This window comes from Neolamprologus brichardi, chromosome 20 (genome assembly GCF_056152115.1).
Source record: "Neolamprologus brichardi isolate AB-2024 chromosome 20, ASM5615211v1, whole genome shotgun sequence".
NCBI lineage: Eukaryota > Metazoa > Chordata > Actinopteri > Cichliformes > Cichlidae > Neolamprologus > Neolamprologus brichardi.
This window is the reverse complement of record NC_142123.1, coordinates 16,107,166-16,133,072: the sequence shown is the minus strand read 5'-3', so window position 1 is coordinate 16,133,072 and position 25,907 is coordinate 16,107,166. Positions and strand designations below refer to the sequence as shown.

General features: G+C 40.6%; 1 protein-coding gene across 6 annotated transcripts in view; it reads left to right on the top strand.

Moving 5' to 3' along the window:
* The window catches only part of myt1b (myelin transcription factor 1b), a 41,500-nt gene extending 19,574 nt beyond the window's left edge, over positions 1–21,926 (top strand). For 4 of the 6 annotated variants that reach the window (XM_087834485.1, XM_087834483.1, XM_087834488.1 and 1 more), the window contains 17 exons: positions 1,303–2,424; positions 4,385–4,519; positions 4,932–5,022; positions 5,254–5,370; positions 7,091–7,341; positions 8,514–8,701; positions 10,732–10,986; positions 11,595–11,749; positions 14,116–14,178; positions 14,565–14,633; positions 16,172–16,234; positions 16,541–16,621; positions 17,207–17,428; positions 18,003–18,094; positions 18,269–18,372; positions 18,946–19,089; positions 19,224–21,926. In XM_087834485.1, coding sequence (XP_087690611.1) covers positions 1,303–2,424; positions 4,385–4,519; positions 4,932–5,022; positions 5,254–5,370; positions 7,091–7,341; positions 8,514–8,701; positions 10,732–10,986; positions 11,595–11,749; positions 14,116–14,178; positions 14,565–14,633; positions 16,172–16,234; positions 16,541–16,621; positions 17,207–17,428; positions 18,003–18,094; positions 18,269–18,372; positions 18,946–19,089; positions 19,224–19,367 — 3,296 coding nt within the window. In that variant the 3' untranslated portion in view covers positions 19,368–21,926. The remainder of the gene's footprint in view (positions 1–1,302; positions 2,425–4,384; positions 4,520–4,931; positions 5,023–5,253; positions 5,371–7,090; positions 7,342–8,513; positions 8,702–10,731; positions 10,987–11,594; positions 11,750–14,115; positions 14,179–14,564; positions 14,634–16,171; positions 16,235–16,540; positions 16,622–17,206; positions 17,429–18,002; positions 18,095–18,268; positions 18,373–18,945; positions 19,090–19,223) is intronic. The other 2 variants (XM_087834484.1, XM_087834486.1) reach the window with 2 other exon arrangements.
* Positions 21,927–25,907: the final 3,981 nt, after the last annotated feature.

The following is a 25,907-nucleotide window of genomic DNA, read 5'->3' as shown; positions in this document are numbered from 1 at the left end:
TTAAGCTCCCAAATTGGTTGATCGTACGATTCCCACTGGAGTGTCTTTTATTTAGACCCCACTCAGCTTCCTCACTACCTGCTTCTTCATTTGAGTCAGGACTACTATAATCAAGGAAGACTGGTATTTCCATTAGCAGAACTGATATATTTAATTGTATCGCTATGTTGGCTCTAGTCAGTGTTGGGAAAGTTACTTTTAAAATGTATTCCACTACAGATTACAGAATACATGCCCCAAAATGTATTTTGTAACATATTCTGTTATGTTACTCTCATTGAGTAACGTAACGGAATACTTTGGATTACTTAATATATTATTATGCTGTTTTACAACTACATGATTGTACTATGCTGTGTGATTTATTACTATTACTGAAGGTTACTCACCATACCAATAGCAACTAGATTTTTAAATCTTAATATAAATGAGTAACAGTAGGTGGACATTAGGTAAGGCTGCACTTTTTGCACCGATCTCGTATAGAAAACTATTCCTCGCTTATATAAAACAGGTCCACGGCTCCGAACCGTAGTAAAGGCACCTCTGGCTAATACGTTGGGTTCCGTTTCGGGCTCATAGCCAAAAACTAGCTTTACTTTGTTGTCTGGGTCAACTTTGCTAGCGAGAGATAAAGAGAGGCATAGAAAGGCTGCTCCAACGGAACTTATTGTTTCAGAGGAAAACACGAACACGGTGTACAGTCAAGTCTTAATAGCTTACTTACAACTGGGCTTGTCAGACACTCTTTTTAGCTGCAGTGGTTATTATTATATTTACATGCTTCCATCTCCCATTTCTGGTCGGTGACAGCTCTACTTTTCCACTCTCCTTTTCTCCCCAACACTGGCTCTAGTGAGCAGCAGCATCAGCAGATCTCCAGTCCAATAGAGAGCAGGTATCAGAGACAGTAGATGTGACTCTTTACCAATAATCATTTGCCAAACTCTTTGTTTGTATATATTTCAAAATTAGGAACTTCTTGTCTTCTTGTCCATTAGTCCATGAGACTCAGTGATTGTGATAGATTTAGCCTTTAGAGAAAAGATGAAATCATGGCCACTAGGAGCACAAGGACTTTGTGAGTGTCTTTCTCTGTCAACAAACTGCTTTACAGCTACAGTTTTGTAACAGTAGGTTCTTTTTATGTCACATATATAAATATACACAGTGAAAGACTTAGCAGGCATAAAAGCGATACAAGTGAAGATAAAGATATTGCTGACAACAGCCTGAAGTCACTACGTGACTCATGTTTTCCTCTGTGTCACTGTTCTGACCTCTTCATCTTTGCTCCGATAGAGGAGGAGTGTGTGATCATCGAGCCTGAGCTCAGAGCAGCGGTACCTGCAGCTGAGGAGTGTCACTCTCCCTCACAGAGCACCGAGGAGGTGGCCAACTCTCTCCTCCACCTGGGCTGTGTCAACAACAACAATGCTCCAACTGTGGCCATTCAGCAGACTGTTGCTATGGAGACCGAGAAGGATGTCACATTGGCCATTACACAGGGTGAAGAAGTAAAGGAAGAGCAGGAGAAGGACACAAACGAGGGAGAAGAGGAAGATGAGGAGGTGGCACATGGAGTTCAAGCACTGAAGGAATCATCTGCTCTGCAGCAGGAGGCAGCTGATGTGGAGGATGAGCAAGGGGAGCACGAAGATATGAGCAACCACATGAGCCCACAGCATCTGACTAAAAGTGACCAGTGTGAACAGTTCATAGGTAAAGACAATGAAAAAGAAAAGATAGTAGTGCCAATGCAGCAGAGGCAGGGCACTTCAGCAGATGAGGAGGAGCACAGGGATGTTTTGCCCATTTCTGATGTGCCAACTGCCATCCGCATCATCACCAGCACCGCAGCAGCTCAGGGAACACACAAGGCTGAAGACCACAGGGCCAGTCCTCTGGAGGACTACAACTCATGCGGGGCAAGTCCCTTTGAGAACAGAGCCAGTCCACAAGACAGCTCTCTTAAGGCTAGCTCAATTCAGAACTATAAGGCCAGCCCTCCTTTAAGCTACAGCTCCCACAGGGCCAGTCCACTGGAGGACTACTTTCCCATTCCCAGAGGGGAGAACTACAAAATCCACAAAGCTTCATCCTCAGCCTCTCCTGACATTATCGAGGTACGATCCGATAAGTCAGAGGACAAAGACTTTGACGATGTGGATGGAGATGACGAGCGCGATGATGAAGACAGCCTGTCGCAGCGCTCGGCAGTGACGGACGAGTCAGAGATGTTCGACATGACCCGAGGGAACCTGGGCCTGCTAGAGCAAGCCATTGCCCTGAAGGCAGAGCAGGTGAAGCCAGCAGGACCCAGAGAGCTGCTCCGCACACCAGATATCCACCACCAGCGGTACTTCACCATGGAGGACAGGCCCAAGCACCTGGACGTCATCCGCAAGAGCTATTTCAGCAAAGGTATGAATTAGTAACCAGGGGAGAACAGAGCTACAACATGTACTGAGAGGGTATTGTGAAAGTTGCCTGAGGGAGACAGCACATCAGCCACATTTAGTCCGTTTCTTTTTATATGTATATATTTGTTTTTTTTTTAAGCTATATTAGCTGCACATGGTATTATTCCTCATCCAACAATGTTTTATAGGTTTACCGGGAAAATTTACATTTTCCCCGTTCTATGAAATTTTTCTGAAAACCCCAACACAACTTCTATGTGATGCACTGAGCACGTCTTCTGCACCCACCTGTTTTTATTCACCTTAAAAACAGAATGGTCCTGTGTTCTTGTAAATCTTGGCATCACTTTGTGTCTGCCCACAGTTAATACAGTGGAAGAGCACCTATATGTCATAGGCTTTAAGTACTTTACTCTGAACAGAGCTGGACTGATAATCTACTGCAGTATGTTTCTCACAGGCTATAATGTGTGCAAAACAGTATGTAATCAAAGTAACTAAGTTTGACTAATACAATTCTTAGTGAAACTAGACCCAGATGTCATTAGCATTTGACAGGAAGAATCAGCTGGCACGTTTTCATCCAGGCCTTAAAAAAAGCCTAATGAACATTTGCTATTTTTGTTTAACCTCTACACAAACCAGCAGTTTTCTGCCGCAAAAAACCCAAAAAGGCAAAAGAGGCAAGTGCCAGAATTTGACAGTTTTTTTGACACTTTTGTTAGGTTAGCTAGCTTTAAGGGGGCAGTTACCCCCTGGCTTTATCCTTATATTAAAAATACAAGCCAAAGGTGCTCTTTCATTATTTTCTCTAATACTCTGCAAGACAGCAAGTGCTTTTTTAAATACCACAACGATATAAGAGGACTACAACCAATAACGGAGCACACAGAAAATGATGTTCTGAAGTTTTGGCAAATGTGCTAAACGTTATGTTGGGAGCAGAGGGTACAAATAAACACAGTGTACCAAATAAGAGATGAGTCACAGAGCTCTGTTTGGATCCTCCCTTTTCTATTGTAATGGGGTTGAAGTGGTTCCAGCTGAATAGACTTCCATGAAGAGCTGGGAGGAAGTACTCAAAGAGGGAGCGAGAAGGGATGACAGCATGCGAGAGAGCACAGGAGAGACAACAACATATCAACAGAGAAAAAGGAGGAGTGCAGGTTGTTCCACAGTCAGCCATGGAGTGTTTGTTTACATGCTACGTGTGTTCGGGCCTTGTATTACACAGTTGGCACGCTGCCCGCTTGTCATGCTTCTCACAGTATAGCAGCAGTGTGATTACATGCCCGGTAGTGCTGCCCTCTCCTTGGCCTTAACTCCCTCCTGCGGTGACGTTCCTGTTCTGCTCGACGCTAATTAGGAGATGCGTGTCTCGTTAACATTCAATTTGAAGGCCAATAGAGCATCACACCATCCTCTTGCACCCTTCTCCTCTCTCCAGTGCCACTGATACTGCCTGGCCTGCCTCCAATAGGAGAGGGGAGGAGCAGGCATCTTTAATTATGTGTAAATTATACAGTGGTGCGAATTTCTTCTGATGTATTGTAAGGTGCTGCTTTGTCCAAGATCTAAACAAGGTCTTTGAAAGTGTTGTGCAAATGTAGCCATGGGGGGGATTATCCAGCTCAACAGGATAAGATGGTGTAGTTTATCATTTTTATAGTATTTTATCTTTAAAAGTATTTAAATAAACATTTAGACAAATGCATGGAATACCTGGTGTATTTACAGGCATGTATAAGCCATGAGTCGAGGGATACAGATGGTGTGGGTTTTGTGCAGATGTTGGGAATATGTCTGGATTTCATGCTCAGCCAAGCACACTGTCTGATGACATTAACCTCTTGCTTTTGTGCACCTTATTCGTCCCACCTTCCCCTTTCATTTTACTTGGCCTTCCATCTTCCTGTCCTCCTTTCCTTTTTCTTCTACGTTCCTATCCAACTCTGACCCAGAGAGCAGCAGGCCAGAGAAGAGGGAGAACAAGTGTCCCACACCGGGATGTGATGGCACTGGTCACGTGACCGGTCTTTACCCCCACCACCGCAGCCTGTCAGGCTGTCCGCACAAGGACAGGATCCCCCCAGAGAGTGAGGTTTTGTTGTTGTTCTTTGTTATTTCAGCTGCTTAGCATAAAAAAATAGTTAAACAGTGTAATTGTTGTGCCATGAGGTTTTCTGAGGTCTCGGGAGCCACCGATTCCATGATTTGGTATATATGTTTGGAAGAAACCAGTCCTTTGATTTGCATTGGTCAAATGCTGTGAAATTCAGTCAAAGAAATGCCCTCAAATACGTAATTTAATTCTAATTTTATTCTATTATTGGGAATTTTGGGGTTATACAATACAGTTTGTGCAGCTGTGTATTCAAATCTATTTTTGCAGGAAGACCAAAAATATTAATATGAGAAATAAAAACAAATTTAATAATAAGCAAATCCCACTTCAGTGATTTTCATTTTCTGAGTTTTCTCTGATCACGTGATTGTGCATCTTGTCAGTTCTGGCCATGCATGAAAACGTGCTGAAGTGTCCGACTCCTGGCTGCACAGGTCAGGGCCACGTCAACAGCAACCGCAACACACACCGCAGGTATATTTATATACATTGCACCTTTATACTGTATATCTATATATGAAAGTTGTTTGTGTGTGTGTGTGTGTGTGTGTGTGTGTGTGCAGGTTAGAGTGTTGTGCAAGCTCGTATATTCATGTATGCAGGGCAGCAATTGTGTCAGCCCACATCAGTACTGTGATGTAGATTTACACAGTCAGCAGTATGTACTTGTAATATTCATCTGCTTTGCTTCCTTTATCCCTGCAGTCTTTCTGGTTGTCCCATCGCTGCTGCAGAGAAGCTGTCTAAGAGCCACGATAAGCAGCATCTCTCTCAGTCAGGGAGCGAGCACCTCAAAGGAAGTCCCAATGACAGAGTGCTGAGGTGGGTCATCAAAAAAGTACAAACTCACAGTTCAGGTTTTTTCTGCTTTATTACATTACATACTGTAGATATGGAGCCCTAATGCCCTCACGAGAGGTCAGTTATACAAACCTGGCAGTTATTGACTTTATCTATTTGATAATTTAATTACAAGTTATATGCATAGAAGGGAGCTTTTTGATTCCTATATTGATTAAAATTTTGTAATTAACTGTATTAACGTTGCACAGTTAAGGTTTATGTGGCAAAAAAATTCATGCCTTTTGTCCTTTTCCAAAGCCCATCATAGATGACACAATGAATAGCAGAAACTAAGATAGACTGGGCTCAGTGACCCTTTCACCTACATAAAAGCTGTCTCCTCCAATCCAAACCCCTCACAGCTGAGTCCTTGTCAAGGTTAGCCACTTTACTGCTGAGCCACATTGAAACCGCAGAGAGAATCCTGACCTTGGTTACGGTACCCTGCATGAAAGGTGGAGCCTGGCCTCTGAACGGCTCAATAATAACAAGAAAGTCTTGAAACATCCTGGCTGGCAGGCTAATCATTACTGTCACCTCACATGCTAAGATCTCTTTATCTACATTCATCTCACCCGACCGGCCAGATCCCGGCCAAAAGAATGATAATTAGTGCAAAGCAGACACTGGTATTATGCTGTCTGTGCTCTTCCTCATTGGTATTTTAATTAATAATGCAACCGATAAGCTAATTATGCAAGTTATAGGGGCATTGTGGGGGGGATAGGAAAAATAATTGCTTTCCTTGAGGAAAACCTCATCAGTGGTTGGACAAAGCATCGAGTATTAAAACATAATAAGGCCTGCTTTGTTTTTCTGTTTTAGATTGTTATTCAAATGAGCTTCCTTGTCTCTTATATGTGGAGCTGCAGAATTCTTCATTTTAATGGAACGATGTTGAATTAATAAAATGGAAAAAAGTCACCTGTGATCAGTTGTAGCTCTGCTTTGCACACTTATTATTAGTGGGCTTCTATGTGATGGCCACCCCAGCTGCAGCAGTATGACTATTCAATTCAATTCAATTCAATTTTATTTATATAGCGCCAAATCACAACAAATGTCGCCTCAAGGCGCTTCACTACAGGCCAGGTTTTGTAGACTATTAATGAAAAACACTGAGGAAAGGCTTCGGTGCAGAGGAGAATAAATAGGGCTGGGCCAAAGTGGGTGGAGGGCTTGGATAAGATGGTTAGGGGATGCAAAAAAAAAAAATGAGTAAGGTCACTTTGTTCCTCATGGTTCTATACCCCCAACCTACCCCTCCTCTGTCTCTCCTCTTTCACCACTCCCCCTTCTTTGGTTCCTAGTCTTCTCTTCTCCCCCTTCTCTCTTCTTTCTCACTCCCCACGCCCTTCCACCTCCCCCTGGTCTATCAGTGGATTTACGCCAACAGGTCTGACAAAAGCCCGGGCTCTCCAGAAAACGAGAGGGCTTAAAGCTCATAAATTCCGTGCTGTACAACATGCAAATGTGCCCTCTGCTGATAAGAGAGCTTTTAATCCTGCTGCACTCCCGCTAAGTACACCATTGCTCCTGTCTTCATTCTTTCTGTTTCATTCTACCTTTTTCTCTCATTCTTTTATTCTCTTTTTCTTCCCCCGTTTTGCTTTTGTGTGTGTGTGTCTTTTTATTGCATCAATCCTCTTTTTATTTCTCATCTCTTGTTTCTGCTTTTATTTTTGTCTTTAATCCCCAGCCCCACCCTGACGTCCTCTCCCTCTCCCCCCTGCAGACCCATGTGTTTTGTGAAGCAGCTAGAGGTGCCCCAGTATGGGAGCTACAGGCCCAACATGGCACCTTCCACACCTCGTGCCAACTTGGCCAAGGAGCTGGAGAAGTACTCCAAGGTGTCCTTCGATTATGCAAGCTTCGATGCTCAAGTGTTCGGGAAGCGCACGCTTGCTCCAAAGATGCCCACCAGCGAAACCTCACCTAAAGCCTTCAAAAGTAAGAGGGAACCTCGGGCTTCTTCTCTATCGTGCATATTTATTTATTTGTTTTTCTATAAGGCAAACCTGTGGCTAGGTTACAGCAGCCAGATTCACTGTGAGTTAGAGTCTTTGGTCAAAGCCATGTGAGCCACACAGAAAACTGAAGATCTGGGCCACGTTATTTACTAACCATTCACTCATTGCTATGTGAGATAGTGTGATATGTTCATTTGTGCTAATTCTTGCTCTCAGTGCTGGCCTTTCTAAGGCTCTTAAAAATGTTACTCCAGCATCGCTCTTTGGCTGACTTTTATTCTTCAAAATGAGTGAAAAGAAGAGAGAGACAAATGTTCAAATTTGAGTTACTGTTTCACTCAGTTTGCCATTTCTGTCCTGTCTGCATGCATAGCAGTGGCTGTGACTCAGTGGTGTGCGGTGACTTTTACAGAAAGGCAAGCAGAGACAATTGCCACACACAAACGAAAACATCTTCCTCTGCTATTTAACTTTATAACAAGATAAATTGGATCAGATTAAAATGTGCCATTTGTGCTGTCTGTCTGCACTCTGCGTGGACGTATTCTGCACTCCTTCATGGCTGAAGAATGGTAGCTGAATAAATATCTGCTGTTTTACCAAATGACAATGACAAGTGGTGGATACTCCTTTAAGAAAAGAACCAATAAAACCCAGTGAACGCACCTCAGTACATATAAAACTGCATTATTGGAAAACTGTGCATGAAGTAGCAAATTAAAAGATTATTATTCTGCAGAAAAATGTTCCTCGTCAGTATTGGATGGTTTAATATTACTTCTGCATATTTTTAAGGTTGAGCTCATTTTAAGTACTTTTCTATCTGTTTAATGTCTTGCATCATATTCTATAAATCATATGTTTGTATTGGCTGTCCTGTGAGGAAGATGTATTTCTGAAAAATACAGAAATGTAAGATGATTGATGATTGATCTTTATTTAATATATATTGAAATATATTAATTAAAAAAAAATCAGCTAAATTAAAATGCTTCAGCAGTGTGGGGCAGAAAATAATCATGAAAAATGAAGGTAGAGTGTTAGCAAAACACAAAGGTTCTCTTGAGCGCACATATTTTTTCAATCCCTTTTGTTTTAGTACTTTCCCAGAATATCAGCCAATTTGGGATTTGTGCCTTTGTCCCCCTGCAGCTAAGCCGTCATTCCCCAAGTCATCATCACCTAGTCTCAGCCTCCACGGTTATGGGAAAAGCTCCTCATTGGCCTACGACTACGCCCATGATGCCGAAGCTGCTCACATGGCTGCCACTGCCATCCTTAACCTGTCTACTCGCTGCTGGGAGAAACCTGAGAACCTTAGCACCAAACCCCAAAACAAGGTAAACCCACCATTTTTTCAAATGTTTTTTTTCCCAGTTATTATAAAGGAGCACAGTTGGAATGAAAACAGCACAGTCGGTTTCATCATCACTTGGTAGTTCTTCGATGATCAAAAATGTACTCAATTTGAAGGGAGTCAAGTACAGATGGTTTTACTGTCGTAAAGTACTGCCTTGTTCTTCTCTGCAAAACACTTAGAGAAAGATTTTATTATCTGATTGTAGTGCAGATGAAACATTGCAGGCCACAGCTGGTAAGATGAGAGGAGATAGCAGTGGGTGTGCCTTTTCCACCCCTCTTCTCTCCTCTCCTCTCCTCTCGCTCATTTTTTTCTCCATCAACTCTGCATGAATATATCATCAGGAGGCATTGGTTTACAGCAACAGGATGGTGTTGAGATTCAGTTGCATCACCTCTCCCATCCTCTTTCATCGTTTCATCCCTCCATCCCACACACTTTTCATGTTGTTATTGAATTTGGCTGACTGCCAGTTGCCTGGATTACTTTTTCACCAGGTAGCCTTTTTTCATTATCTGCTGGACGGATCTCCCACTCTCTTTCTATCATTTTCTTTCTCACATGTCCTTTTACCCTCTTTCTCTCTTCCTCCCTAAGCAAGCCTCCCTGTTCCTCGCTCGTTCCCTATCTATACTTCTGTTTCTCACTCCCTCACTTCCTTTCTCTTTTCTGTGCACAGGAGGTGTAATAGGAGCTCCACTTTCCCCCATATTGTGATTTTTAAAAGCCTTTTTGCTTCACAGAGGAGAGAAAGTGACTGCTTCATCATTTTTCGATTTCTGACATGCTTTTAGGAAGATAAAAAGTGAAAATTAATGTCTCTGGCAGCAAAGCAGAGCAAGGTGTTCAGCAAGGCACAGATCCAAGAGCATGCCTTAGCTGCGCAGATCAACTGGGGACTGATCTGGAATCAGAGTTGGAGCCAGTTGAAATCCAATATTGAAACACTGGAACACTGAGCTCATCAACCTGGGACATTTCTGGGAACTGTTCCCATTTTCTCTCCTCTTCTCCTAACCCTTTGAATTTTCTGGCCCTTGACCAGCCCATATGAGCACCATTTTACATGAATGCTGAAAACATTGCTCTTTTCACCCTTCTGTTTCTCTTCACCTGCCAGAACTATAATAAAGCATGGAGAGATGGAGCACAGTGTTTGTGCTGTTGGCACCAGAGTACATTAGATATCATGACTAACATGCTTAGGCGATGAGGCTGGTGTTCTGAACTTGAGTGTGTAGTGCTCTGAAAGAGGCCGTCACTCTGGTGCATGACTGTGAAAATGCTTGTTTGATACAGGCTCGAGGGCAGTTTTACAAGCAGGTGGAGAAGCGAAAGCAACATTTCTCCACATGAAAGTTCAGTTTTTATTTAGAATATATGAAATTAGAATTCAGGCAGATATGTAGCGCTGCATCAGAATCTGCTCAAGAGGGTAATTAAAATAATCCCAATCATCATCACACAGGACTGCCTCACATATACAGTGAAGTGCACCAGAGGAGACTGCATTAGTTATTCACATTTGAGAATACTTAATTAGATGTATTAGTTAGCTGTGTTTCTCCATTAATTTTCTCCCAGATTATGCACTGAGCTCCAAAGTTTTTAACAGAAAAAAAGCATAATTGCATTCATATACAGAGTGAGCTGCAATAAAAAAATATATTTTAAGACTCAAGTTTCAAACAGGGCAAAAGTTTCAAATAATGACATGAATGTGTGTAAGACTAAGCTCTGTATGCCCAAAGCTCAATTAAATTCTACTGTAATGGTATCTCAGTGCAGATTTCAGCAGATAGTCTTCTATTTCGTGTGTAGTATACCCTCAAAGTGGGCATATGGGGATATTATTATTCATTATTCATTTAGTTACTTCACTGTCACTTGTCTAAAATTATTTATTTGTTGAAGTCTCAAATTGGGGCTCTACAACTGAAAATTACAAGGATACTTATAAGCAGGTAATAACATAGGCTCAGCTATAAATTCCTGTTGCATTGTCTCCAGGAAATGGACATTGAAGTGGATGAGAACGGCACCCTGGACCTGAGCATGAAAAAACCCATTAAACGAGAGGGAAGTCTGTCTGGGACGAGCCCCGGTGTTCGGTCTCCAGACCCTTCCTCCTCCTCTTCCTCGCTGCATCATGGTGGAAACAGCGGGATGACATCACCAAGCATACACACCTACAAGCAGGAGGACTGGGAGGGACCTCTGGATTACACCAAACCTAACCGTCAAAGAGAGGAGGAAATGGACGAGGTCAGTACAATTAGACAGAACAAAAGTACGAGCTCCAAACACGGTGCATTTCCTCAGATGTTACTCACAGAGGAGAGATTGCGACATAAATAACAACAGACAAAATTCCCCCTAAGCCTTTTGAATGAAAAACTCTTAATTGTTTACATCACTTTGTCTTTGTGTAATTCCCTTTTCTTATTCCCTGTTCCCTTTTCCTCTTTGTATTATTCATTTATTTCACTGAAATGTGAGAGTTACTGTACAGTTAAAACATTGCACTGTGTAACAGAGGTAGTGTGTCAGGTGCATTGCACCATCCTGGATTTGGCATATGCTAATTTTTACTCCTTTGAACTTTTTCAAAAGAAATATAAAGGGCCTTGAATGTTAATTTTTTATGAGGACACTCTGCATTTGGAAACATCACTTGTCTGCAAAAGAATAAAAGAGGATTGTGTGCACATGGTGTTTGCAAAGTTTCTTTGCTTGCATTCAGATATACAATAGCAAACTATTACCTGGAAGCAGATATTTAAAAAAAAACTAAATTCAGATAATAGGTCAAGCCACAATTTAAAGAGAAAAAGGCCTGCAGTGGATTTACCAGTGTGTTAATCACTTTTCAGATGGAGCATACCGGCCAGTCGTACGTCTCATCCGAACCAGAAGACTGTGACATGATGCAGGATTGCCTAGAGGAGAGGAAATACCCAGGAGAGGTCACAACCCCGAGCTTCAAGGTCAAATTTCAGCCCAAAGATAGCAAGAAGGAGTTGCTCTCGTAAGTAATAAGGCAATGAGTTAGAAGTCATTCTTATATCCTGATGGGTAACAAGATTATATGTGCTTAATTACATCCAACCCAGGTTAAGAAATAATCATAAAAAACTAATTTAAAGGAAATAGAAGAAGAAGATTTTATTAGACATGATGTTGAGATTTGGCTAAAAAATGAAAAAGTTTTCTCTTTATGTTAGTAGAGGGAATTGATACATACCCAACAATATCATAATATCTCAACTGAACTCAAGGTTAATTCAATTCAATTCACTTTTATTTATACGACAACAGTCACCTCAAGATGCTTTACATTGTAAGGTAGACCCTACTTTAATACATACAGAGGAAAAACCCCAACAATCATTAGACCCCCTATGAGCAAGCACTTTGGCAACATTGGGAAGGAAAAACTCCCTTTTAACAGGAAGAAACCTCCGGCAGAATCAGGCTCAGGGAGGGGCGGGACCATCTGCAGCAAACGGTTGGGGAGAGAAAAGGGAGACAGGATGAAATACATGCTCTGGAAGAGAGCCACAGATTAATAACAAGTATGATTCAATGCAGAGAGGTCTATTAACACATAGTGAGTGAGAAAGATGACTGAGGAAGACATAGTTATGCTGCAATTATGATGCATTGAGTAAGGGAAGAGTCAGGGTTCAGTTACAGTATTACTGTGATTTTTAACATTTTGCATCCTGATTACTGAAATAACATCACCTAATTTATCACCTTTTTAAAACTACAAAATATTCCCTCAAATTTACACTTTGTCAATATCTGTTTTATTCAATATGTTTTTTCTTTTTGCAGCAAAACAACACTGTCACTAAAACCTGCCATAAATTGTGTTATAAGAGTCAGTCTGTTATCAGTCTGCTACCAGTTTGCAGTTGAATGAGGTCAAGTTGGCAATTACATGAAATCTGTTTTTGATAAAACAGCAATTAACTGTGATAAATCACATATCCATTTGCTGTCTAAATAGACAGAAATTCACATTTAACTGTAATGTTTGTGCTCAGCAATCTTTCTGTTTCATAGGAATATAACCAGAACAAAACCAGAGTCGAGGCCCCTCACGTTGTGTTCATTGATAGACTCATTCAGACCGATAGCAACATGCTGGCAATCTGTCTGAATTTATAAATGTATACATTTGATAGCAGTTATTTGCAAATCTTTGACAATCTCTCTGAGAGTGATTGCAGACTGCTTGTAGAAATGTAGCCTCCTATCAGGCAACCTGTGCAATCCAATCACCTTGCAATCAACACCCTCAAGCCATCACCGTGAGTTGCAACTGATCACCAAACGTGACAAAATTCACTATAGTCACAAGTCACTGATCTTTTTTGTAGATGCACAAAGGTTGATGTTGTATTTTTACTCGTGTGACTAAAACTATAAACTTGCACTTCATTATGAGGTAGCTTTGTCAAGCTAAGTGGTGGTTTTCGGTTTTAACATATCTTCACATTTAATCAGCACTCTTGTTCATAGTGCTCCCATGGTATTTTAATTAATTTCATAAAAAATATCAATGTTTAGTGTTCCTATATTGATACTGTGCTGTAGTGATTTTTTTGCCATCCCTACAGTTCAGTACAAAGATCAGTGAAAAGGGATGTAGAAAAAGACGTCCTTTTAGTTCTAAATAAAAGTTAAAGAAGAGATTTCTGTTGACTAGCAGAACTTTCTCATGTTGAGCCAGTAATACTCACCACTATACCACCGTTCTGACGTCCAGAGGCTCGCACAAAAAAGCTTGCAATTTATATATATATATATATATATATATATATTTATATACATATAGAGAGAGAATGTTGCGTGATAGTCTGGCCACAATCCTTTGTTAATCAATTATTAAAGTTAGAACACACAGACACATGCATTTGCTCTGGAAAAAACAAACAACCTGCTCGGTATGATGTAGAAATCTACTAAACATTGACTCTTGAACTACATGTAACCCTGTTTTAGCATGTACCATCCTGAAAAGATGACTTTTCATATTGCAATTTTCAACCACATTTAGATGTTCTGTGGATGTGAGTTTAAGGCCATGACCAGCCAACCGGGATAAAAAAACATCCCTGAACGTCTGGTGCTTTGTGAGAAGGGTAGTGACACTCTGATCGTTCCATCAGAGTGTGTACAAATGTACTACCCCCAGGTATTTATAGAAACCTTACAACTAACGACCTTCTATGTAAACTCTATGTACATATTTGCCGTGAATATAGACAGGTGTATGGTCAGTCTCTGTTTTTCCTTTATAAAAAATAACTTTGTACATCTAATCCCTAAAGCTGTCGCTCTCTCCTTCTGCCACTGCTAACTGCGTGTCTGTCCCCTCTGCAGGTGTCCAACACCTGGCTGTGATGGCAGCGGCCACATCACTGGGAACTATGCGTCGCATCGCAGGTATGTAGGCTTATTCGGGCGCTAGTGTGCACTGCTGCTTTCTATATAAGCTTGTACATGAAATGTTAGATCTACTGAGACTCTCCCTCTGCTTCTCACTCCAAAGCCGGCACACCGAGACTAATTCAAACATTTTATTTGATCCTGACATGCCAGAGGCAATAATGTAGCGTGAGCCCAGGAAGCAAAGACGGTCATTGACTTTGATATGCATCAGTAATTTACTTCTTGCTGTCTGTCCTCTTCTTGCTAAATGACCTTGGTATGCCTTGCATTCTTGATTTCCCTTTACTCACATCTTTCTCCTCTCTCCTTTCAACCCCCTCTCACCCCTTGCTTCCCCCCTTTTCGTCCTTCTCTTCCCCTGCCTGTCTTTTCTCTCTCAGTCTGTCTGGGTGTCCTCTCGCTGATAAGAGCCTTCGGTCCCTCATGGCGGCCCACACCCCTGAACTCAAGTATGTCTGCTCTACACCTTTACTGCCTTTTCGCTGCCACTTCAGCTCATTGCTACTGACACTGTCCAGCACCACAGCACTTCATTCTGCTGACGTTAACTTATCTATTGTTGCTGGCTGCTTTCTGTGCTACCGCTGCATCTGTCATGGTGGTTTTTCCTATGTCTGTGCTTGCTTTCACTTCAATTACTTCATGTAAATGTGAATGAAACTTACAAAGGCTTTTCACAGCTGAACATGTACAGATACCGGGTGTGTTCGAATGGCAACGAGCCTGGAAAGCTAGAATAACTATAGCACGGTGAAATCAGACCTTACAATACAATACAAAATGCAAATTATCAATGTAATTGATAAATACTGAAACAGGTAATAAATCAATTATAACACAGTTATACAATTATACACAGGTAAGCTGAAAAACAGCTGACAAATATTTAAAAAAAAAAAAATTGTAGATCTATAAAATCCTAAAATCCGTTGTAATACAAATATAAGGTGTAAATGGCTGGCCAGGATTGGGATGATATGTGTTCAATGATGATCACTAAGAACTAAACCAGAGTCCAGAGAGAGTTTTTTGTGTGCGTATCAGAAAGGAGGGAACTGAAGCCTAGAAGGGCAAAAAAGCATTTTGACCATGTGCCTTATTTGAAAGATAGGACTAGACAAGATCTTTGGTGTTTGACTGAAATAGTCACTTAGATGAGCTACGGAAAAGACATTTCTCCCACTGAAAACACTATTAACAGAAGCAACTTCTTGGTCATTACAATTACATTTATATAGCACCACTTCACAGCAAGTGTTCATTATTATTGTAAAGTAAAGACAACAACAATAATAATAATAATGAAAGATTAGACAGAGAACCTCAAAGATCAGACAACTATGTGTAAGCACAAACAGTGGGGAAGAAGAATTCCCTTTTAACATGAAGACGCCTCGGGCAGACCCGGTCTGAAGGGGCGAGTCGAAAGAGAAGAGAGAAAAGAGGGGCGTTGATGTGTGGTTCTGAAACTATACTCTTCCACGTTAGCAGATTAGGTCACTTTTAGAATGAAAGTTGGATTGCAATGATTTCTGATTTTGTGAGGCACAGTTGAGAAAGCTGTGTGCCATTCATGAGCTGACGGTACCAAGGGAGTCTAAAACAACAGCTAGACTTTTAGTGTCTCAAAGTTTCAAGGGTGGGTGAATCTGGGAGACACCTCTCTCAGCCCCTCCCTCAGCTTGGTTCTGCCAGAGGTTTCTTCCTGTTAAAAGGGAGTTTTTCCTTCTCACTGTTGCCAAAGTGTTTGCACACAGGGGGCCATCTGATTGATGTGGTTTTGCTGTACTGTTGTAGGGCCTTACAATATTAAGGGCCTTGAGGTGACTATTGTTGTGATTTGGCAGTATATCAATAAAACGGAACTGAATTGAATATACACATTGTGATCATTTGTTTAAGATTAAGCAGATAAATAGTAAACCTCAGTTTTCCCTGTGTTAATTTTTTCTGCCTAACTTTGAACATTGCTTTGTTTTTTCCCTAGATGCCCCACTCCCGGATGTGACGGCTCAGGTCACATCACAGGAAACTATGCGTCACACAGAAGGTAACAGAACACAAATGCGCGTGCACACACACACACACACACACACACACATACACAAACATACATATGTATAGCCAGTCAGAGAGGCCTAGCGACAGTTCACGATAGATTAGACAGGCACCACATACACATAATCCTATTTTCATCCATATTAGGCGTTTTCAATGGATTTGGTTTGTCATTTGGTTGAAGAACCTCTGTAAAATTATTCTTCCTTACCATGTTCTCTTCCTTTATTAAGTAATCACTTCACCAGACCTTTTCTTTCCAGCCCTATGTTATCAACTCCATACTTTCTGTTTTCAGTCTCTCTGGGTGCCCGCGTGCCAAGAAAAGTGGAAATAAAACTCCTGCCAAGGACAACCAGGAGGACTCCGAGCTTTTAAAGTTCGTACCGCTCAGAAAGTCATAACGTCTGCTTTTAGCATGACTGACGGTAAAACTAAAATGCAATAAAGGAAAGAGAGAGCAAGAGAGAGAGAGACAGAGAAAGAAAGAGAGGAAAGTCACTGTGAATCATATGCAGAGGTAGTGATCTGTCCCCGTAACTGAATCAACTTACTCATGGGAAAATACACTTACTGCAGATACTGATTCTGAATATAATTCATGGTAGACTATTGCAGAGTACATTGTTATTACATAAGAAATACATGGGCTTCATATTGCACACAAAACTGTTAATATAACAGTATGTGGGGAAAGCATGTACCAAATTGTAATAGCTCATTTGTCAGCAATATCTTGCATTGTAATAATATGTCCAATACAGAATTTAGCAAAACTGCTAAAAACCTTTCAGTTTTTAAGATAAGAATTATCTTCGTTTTCGCTTTACTTTCATTTTTGCATTCTCCTTGTCTAACCTTTGTGCCCCGTCATTCTCTTTCTTTCCGTATCTGCTTCCTATCTTCCATACTTTTTCTTCTCCTTCTCCTCTCTTCTTCTTCTTACCACCTCTGCTCTCTGCAGATGTCCGGTGCCGGGCTGTGACAGCCTGGGCCACATCAGTGGAAAGTACGCCACACATCGTAGCGCTTACGGGTGCCCGCTGGCGGCCCGTAGACAAAAGGAGGGTCTTCTGAATGGCACGCCATTCAACTGGAAGGCCTTCAAGACAGAGGGTCCAACCTGCCCCACCCCAGGTTGTGATGGCTCTGGACATGCTAACGGAAGTTTCCTCACACACCGCAGGTAAGCTTAGGCTTTGATCAGTATCTTCAAATTTGAAACAAATCGATTAAATGAGGAATTCAGATTTTATAAAATGCAGCCAACGGCTAAGTATCTCTGAATCTCTCTTTTTTAATGTGTGGATATTTTAGTTATTTAGTTATCTCTTTTAAAAATTTGTCACAAATGCTAAAATGTAAAGCTTCAGTTTGATACTATATTTTTAAATCGCTATGTCTGACCAAAAAAATTATACGCAAATCTCTGTAAACACCCCATAAGTTGGTCATTTTTAACTGATCTAGGCGAACGTAGTCAAGTCTTTATTCTAAGTTAAGCTAATTTACAGCTTGATAGTTAAAGATGAGCATTTGAACACTTTGGAAATCTTTCTTTGCTTTGTCGAGAGTTAAATAAGAATATTGAGATGTTTTCACCATGTGTTAAATAGTCTGTCTTGCCGCTTCCAGTTATTTTTCTAGGCTAAGCTTTTCCTCCATAGCAGCAGTACATAACTAACACATGTCACTGTAAGTTATAATGTTCTTTATGTAGATGTAATGTTAAATTTGACCCTCTCTGAATTTCATTTCAGCCTCTCAGGATGCCCCAGAGCTTTGTATGCTAAGAAGAAGGCCAAGTTCCCTACAGAAGACTATCTGAGCACTAAGTTCAGAGCCAGTGATGGTAAGATGGTTAATTAAGAAAAATCTGTGTGTTTACTGAGCGGAAAATCCCCCCCCCCCTTTTGTTACTGAGTCAAATAATAAAAATGCCAGTGTTAAAATAGAGTTTTTTTCTGTTTTCTTTTGGGGGTTTTTTTTTTTGCAAAACATGCTTTTCTCTTCGCCTCTCCTTTAGTTTTGGACAATGATGAGGACATCAAGCAGCTCAACAAAGAGATTAATGACCTTAATGAATCCAACAATGAAATGGAGGCTGACATGGTCAACCTGCAGACTCAGGTGTGTGTTTGTTGTTGGGGTTTTTTTTTCCCTTTAGTGTGATCTTCAGTGTATGCTCTTGTTTTCTCGAGGAGCTCCAGTTTCTCCATGCAACAGCAATACTGCCTACCTTAGCCAGTCTCTTGCAAAAGAGATAAAGTAATTATTGATCACTGTCACCACCTTATGAAACCTTGGTTTCATAAGCATGACACTGTTGAGAATGAATAGAGAACTATAATTACAGGAGGATATTTATCTGGAACGTCTTTTACCAGGATTACAGTTTCTGCAGTTGAGACTCTAAAGAGCACTGCAGGCAGCAGGACACTTTAAAGATGGGTAAAAAATTGTCCAGTATCAGTATTGCATTTGACCAATCACATTGTTGTGATGTGTGATGCATGGTGTTTCCACATCCCAGAAACAATGAAGATATCAGATGGTGCGAGCCACTAGAGAAGAAAAAAATGTCTGTATAATGTCTGGACTATGGCCACTACATTGCCAGTCACCACAGCTGCTATTAAATAGATATGGATTTCTAGTTGAATATTAATTCATTTGCTGATGGTCTGCTGCTGTGCGTTGCAGATCTCCTCTATGGAGAAGAACCTGAAAAGCATTGAGCACGAGAATAAGATGATTGAGGAGCAGAATGAGGCTCTGTTCATGGAGCTGTCTGGTCTGAGCCGAGCCCTCATCCGCAGCCTGGCTAATATCCGTCTGCCGCACATGGTAAGTCTGCATTCACACCCTGTTGTCATTGATCGTGCATTTGCTTGAAGGCAAATCTGGTGCGCTGAAGAGCGCGTGGAGCCTTGTTTCTGTTTGCCCCCCTCAGTTGAGATTGGTTTTCATTTGCACCACAGCAGGAGCCAATCACAGAGCAGAACTTTGACAGATACATCAGCACCCTGACTGACATGTACACCAACAAGGACTGCTTCCAGAGCCCCGAGAACAAGGCTCTGCTGGAGAGCATCAATAAAGCTGTGAAGGGCATCAAGGTTTGAGGCTCCACACATACAAATGGAGAACGCAAACTGTCCCAAAGTGCAGAGAACGCGGTGGAGGTGGAGTCAGGAAGGAGAGAGGTTGAAATGCTCTATGATATATCGAAATATGATTCAAAAACAAAAAAAGGGAATTCAGGTTATTTAAGTAAATGGCAACTTAAAAAAATCAACCCAGGGAGCACTCTGTTGAAGAAAAGTGACGCGGACCAAAATCCACATCATGCTGCTGCTGGGATTCAAAGGAGGAACTAGAAGAAGATCCATGTTACTAGAAGCTGTATCTGGGGGTTTAAATATACTGTATGTTTACCTGTTGTCTCTTTTGTGTCCTTAACTGTTTTTCGGAGAGGGTTTCGCAACTGGTCAGTCAGTTTTTTAGCATTTCTCCTCGGCCGGAACACTGAGACAGGCGAGGCTCGAGTATTGCTCGCCAGAGCCCGGAGACAGGAAGAGGAGTACTAACTGGAGCAGAAGACTCCCAACGCCACTGTCTCCTGTAGCATTCTCTATGGCAAGCATCTGCAGCTCTGAAAATCTCTCTGATCCATAACCATACTCGCACCACACCCCCCGGCATGCACCAAACTGAATGTGCGTTTGCTTGGTGGTATTACTGCAGCAATCATCAGTGGGGAAAAAAAACCTCATCAAGCAAGGTCGCGAGTTAGATTTAAACGCTGCAGACCCCCCCCCCCCCCCAATGAAATGATAGTAATAGTGTGCACACATTTCGAATTCAGTTAGTCATATCTATAGTACTTATCAGCCTAGGAATTGCACTTCATTTCAATGACTAGTTTTTGTGGTACAACAATTATTGTTATATATGAATTATTTATATCTGTGAACTTTTAAATTGTAACTTATTGCCATTTATGTTATTGAGGTTTATTTATTTGAAGCAATCTATTTATTAACTTTGTTTAGTGAAACACACACAATGCATCTTTACTGATTATCAAGGTCAAAAAGCAATTTGCAGATGTCGTACGTCAATATTTTAAAAGTCTATATAGATAAATGACAAGGCATAGTTTGTTTTGGAGTACTTTTTAAAAATCCTTTTTAAGTGCAAATATTTTATAATAGACTCAAATTTTTTTTGATAATTTTACAGTAAAAAAAAATATTTTTTTGGCTTGTTGCTCTTGTTTTCCTCGTTTTTATTTTGTTTGTGTTCTTTCTGTTACATTAAAAAACACAGATGAGGAGATGAAAACAAAAAGAAAGTATGTATTTATTATTTATTTAATATGAAAGAAATTGACTGATATGGCTGTATATTTATTTTGTTATTTATGTGCGTGATGTGACAGTTGAGTCTGAGTAGTCTTAAAGATCCTCTGCTAATATTTAAATAAAGAACAAAAAAATAAATAAAATCAATACAAATACTGTTTGATTGCTTAGGCATAGATGTACCAGCAGCTGATTGTTAAAAAAACAAAACAAAACAAACAAACAAAAAAAAATACTCAAAAGCAATCACTTTCACTATCCGCTCTCTGAGTGTTTGCTTTTGTCAGGTGATGAGAACAATTTGTAGAGGAATTTAAAAAAATGTTACCTCTCCCAAGCGCTTTGTAGCAGCCAGAAGTGGCTCACCCACAATCTCTGTGATGTACCATGGCTGTTTAAGTAACGGTTTTGAATTCTTTACATCAGTGCAGTGGTACATGTGTAGAGCTCTATTCCAGCAGTGTTTTAGTCTGGATGTACGAGTCTAAAACACACACAGCGACATATCCAACCCTCGAGGATACTGTAGGATGGCCTCCTTTGACAAACTTTTATCAGATAAACATACACACCCTTGTAGCCTTACTCTAGATTTTAATTTTTTGATGCACAAAGTGCCACTAAAAAATAAATAAATAAAGGAGAAGAAGAGAACTCACTTTCTTTCCTGACTCTTCGCATTTCTGCAATGTAACAATGTCTGGTCCTGAGGAGACCACAGCATCGAAAGAGTGGTGATTGTTTCAGATGCCTTTATTTCTCTGCCAAGATGGCCATAAGTACACTATATATACACATTCTGTATAAATAGATTTTAAAGATGCTATATATATACATATATATATATATATATGAATATAAACATACATATATTTTTACAGTGTAATTGTTGACTTGTTCTTCTTCTTCTTCTCTTGTATATCCTTATCAAAAGATCACTAGCTTATTTGAAAGAGAAATGAGGAGGGATTATCAGTAGGAGGCAGTTACACCTTAATTAATATCACTAAGACCTGCTCAACTGTGGCTTTAAACATACCATTGAGTCAAAGCTGAAGGCGATGATACAGTACAATACTTTGGAAGTGTTCTCATAGGATTCCTTTTTTTAAATTTTCTTTTTCCTTGTCTGTCCCTGATCCAGAAATGTCAGAAACATCTCCTGTATGTTGTACTACTGAATCTGAGAAATGAAACCATCAGTTTAGATGGTTGGCTCTTTGTTCCTAAGTGTCATGTGAGTTCATGTATGAAAAAAAAAATTGAAAAAAAAAAACACACAAAAAAAAGACGATGGTGATGCCTCTGAGTAATGCGCATAGTGTTTAGCAACATTGTGCAGTGATTGTGTTAATAATGGAAACAACTCACTCTCTGTGAGCTTTCCGATACTGAAGTGAGCAAGTAGAAGACCGTAGTGTAACCTGCCTTTGCGTTGCACCTGCTGTGGTGTACACCACCCCGTGTGTAACTCTGATGTCGAAGGCATGTTTTCAATGTGCTTTTAGCCAATGTAGAATGAATCTCCTTTGTGCACTTTCTCAATAACTGTTGAAGATGCCAGCATTTTAAGTCTTGACTTGTAAGAAACCCAATAGATAGATGACAGGTAATTGTCCCGCCTGTTTGTCACATAGAAAAAAACACACAAAAAAACAAGCCGTTTCATTCAGGGGGTTCAAAATGTATTTTTTAAAATAGGAAGTGGTACTTTCTTTTCCAAACAAACAGGAAAAAAAGAACAACCAAAAGAGACTGATGGGAAGCAGAGTTTGGTTCTCAGGTGATCAGGGAGAGCTGCTAAAGCAGAGCAGAGCAATGCCATAGGTCAGCCAGTCAGCTGAGGCTAGAGGCAACAGCAGCGGCTGGATCAAGGCCTAGATGAGTGTGTGGGAGTGGGAAATTGATTTGCCCGGCTACACAATCTCCCCTTTGCTTTAGGAGGAGGCGTTTGTTGCATAAATACGAGTCCGTCACTCAAAAGAATGTCAGAGCCTTTTATGACTTTTATACTCCCCACACCCTCCCCGCCAAAACCCCCACACCATGACCCCCCCCCCCCCCCCCTCCCCTCATTCCTCATATTTTGTGTAACCTCTCCCCAGGAAAAATAGTTTGGATGCATTTGGTTAACAAAGTAGCATATTCCCTCTCTTGAAATGCACGAGAATACTACCCGAGAGTGTTAAGACTGAATATTCTCCTAACTTATTTGATAAGGCATGACCCCTTTTAAACTGTTTGATGAAACTGTCTACTGAGGTATGTAAATGAATAACACTGAGGCCATGAAAGCATAGCATTTCAAAAAAAAAGAAAAAATGTCAGCTGAGAAAGCAAATGCAGCCCACGGTTGGTTCTGCGCCCACGCACTGTATGTTTTCTTATTTACATAAAAGTACCGAGTGATGGAGTGAGCAGATTTATTATTCTAAATTGCAAAGGAACAACAAAACTGGTCAGGGCTCAGTTTCCCCCCAAGCACCTGGGACGAAAATTGAATTGAACCTGATGAAACGTTCGGGGGAACCAGAATCTTGTTTCAGAGGGGTCAGAGGAGGGGAGCGCATCGTCACCTGGCGAGAGCAGGTTGATGCCCACGCGCGCACACTCTACACTGAGAATAAGAAAGAAATGTCAAGCTGAGCAAAACCAAAAGACCCCCAACATCCTCCCTGTTGTAGTCGCAAGCTGTGTGGTCTTATCATGTGTGCCTTTCTTGCTGAACTCATTTTGAGATAGGGTATGTTTACACTTGGTTCAAATACTGCTGAAAACATTTGGTCTGAATCTAGATGTTTTACGTTCAGGGGCGGGGTTAGCTGTTCGGGAGGGGCGGGGGCTGATCATGTCGAATAAATGCGTTTTCACATCCAGGCAGAGGCCGTTCTGTGACAGAGATGGCACGAAACAACGAGCCTAAGGAAACTGTGATCCCATTCTGTCGATTCAGGTACCAAAACTGCATGGACAGTTTCTGTGAAGGAATCTGAAGAACATCATCATCATTATCATCATCATCATCATCATCCTATCCATCCCTAGATAATGCATTAGTGTGCAGGGCATTATTTTGAAACAAGTGGAAGTGTCTGTACATATTTGTATTAAGAAGAAACAGTGTTATTGTTGTTGTATCGAAGACGAGTTGAAAATGGTTTAAAAAAAAGAAAAAAAAAGAAAATAGGTTGTGACAAAGAGAAAAAAAAATCCACAGCCAAGGGTTGTCCTGCTAGCACATTTTTACACAGATGAGCTATTTTTACTGGTGATTTTCTAGGTATTGATACTGATATCCTTTTAAAGTACAAAACTTCCAAAATTACAAGCACTTCCACAACGATAGATTGTACGGTGGTTTTTGTTACTTTTGTAGATGTGGTCGTTCCTTTGCTACAGCAACGTTTTTTAAAGTGGGACAGGCCTTGGCTGTGTGTCCTTGGGGTCTCATGTTTGTTTGTTTGTTTGGGTTTTTTGCCTAATTTGTTTTTGTTTGGGAAGTAAAACACTGTAGATGGGCCAATTTTGTGACTGATTGTTTGTGTACTTGTGTACGTTCCCCTGTTCCTGTGTCAGTGTTATAAAGCAGAGAAGTGATGTCAGTTATTGTGGGGGTATGAACCATTTTAAATGTTCTCTATGAAAAACACAAATAAAGACTCATAGACAAGTGTGACTTTGTTATATCATTTTGTGCATGTGTGTGTGTGTGTGTGTGTGTGTGTGTGTGTGTGTGTGTGTGTGTGTGTGTGATCTTGTATATCTGTCTATGTGGGGAATTTTACACCTTGTGAGGGACATTTGTTGATCCCTGCCTGAGGAATCAGGTTCAGATTAGAATGGTTAATCCATAATGGTTTTGAGGGTCCCCACAAAGTAAATACATGTGTGTTTTCTTCTTTCTGTTGTGATAAAAGAAAAATCTCTCCAATGTGTGGATCTTTTGGCTGGTCCTAACAGCATCACATGGTTGACTGATGATTAAGATTTGGTTTTAGAGTAAAGTTACAACAGTTTAATCATTCGTCCCTTCAGAAACCAAAGTTGATTGCCCACAGCTGAAAACTTTTTGCCAGTGTTGAGTAAAATTTATTTAAATTTTTGGAAAATTCAAAGTCATTACGATTTATTTTCCAAACTAAAGAAATGCTTGAGCGAAAGTGTCTGCATTTCTTCTTATTTTGCTTCCAAGGAGCCAGATCTTCTTGTATTTTTTTTAAGAAGTAGCTCTTCAGGCCTTTTGTTTTTCTGCTTTATCCACCCATTTTAAATATATTCCGTTGACAATTTTCAAAGGACTGTTTTTGTTTGTTCGGCCCCTTCAACACTGACCTATGAATCAAGCATAAATAGGGCAGTTTGTTACTAGCAGCCTGTCACAAAGGACCTAATTTGATCCCATTTCTTCAGATGAGTCTATGAAAAATGACAAAGATAAGAGTTTGATGGGCATACAATTGTATTTCTGCACCAACAAGGTGATTCCCAGAGAATGATTAGCTGAAAACTTGGCATAGTGAGCAGTGTGTTGTTAGGAAACACTGATGGAATTGGAAAAATAGAGGGCAAATGATTAAGAAGCAGGACTAAAAAGCTGTGTACAGCAGATGAATAGTATCTGAAAGTCATATCCTTAAGAAGAAAATCCAGCAAAGACCTGACACAGGTCTGGAGTGATGCCTCTGGCCCTTCAGTTGATCCATCTACAGCATCATCAGTAATGCTTTAAGTGGAAGGGTGACTATCATTCTTAAGGAAGGAAAATGGGGAGGAAAGGCTGAGGTATGCTAATTTACACAAGAACTGGACTGAAAATCCGTTACAGCATGTGGTATAAGTGATGAATCCGAAATTTCAGTTCAAATTGTCACCAATATTTACCCAGGAGGTCAGAAGAGAGGGACAGGACCGAGTGCTTCTACAGCATCTTTAAATGATCTAGAGGCTCTCAAGAGTGATACTGAAAAGCTAGTTAATGTATTTATTACTTCTAAATTCATTATTATCAGGAGGCTCTAGAAACTACCTGCAGATCCAGAATACTGCATAAGAGTACTGACTAGGTACTAGTAGGAGAGAGCATATGTCTCCTATATTGTCTTTTCTTCATTGACCTCCTGTTAAATCCAGAACTGAATTTAAAGTCCTGCTCCTCACATACAATATCTTATATAATCAGGCTCCATCATATAAGACCTCATACTACCTTTTTGACAGAGCACTTTTCTTACTGACTGCTGGCTTACGTGTGATTTCTAGACATTTCACAAAAAGAATGGAATGCAAAGCCTTCAGCTT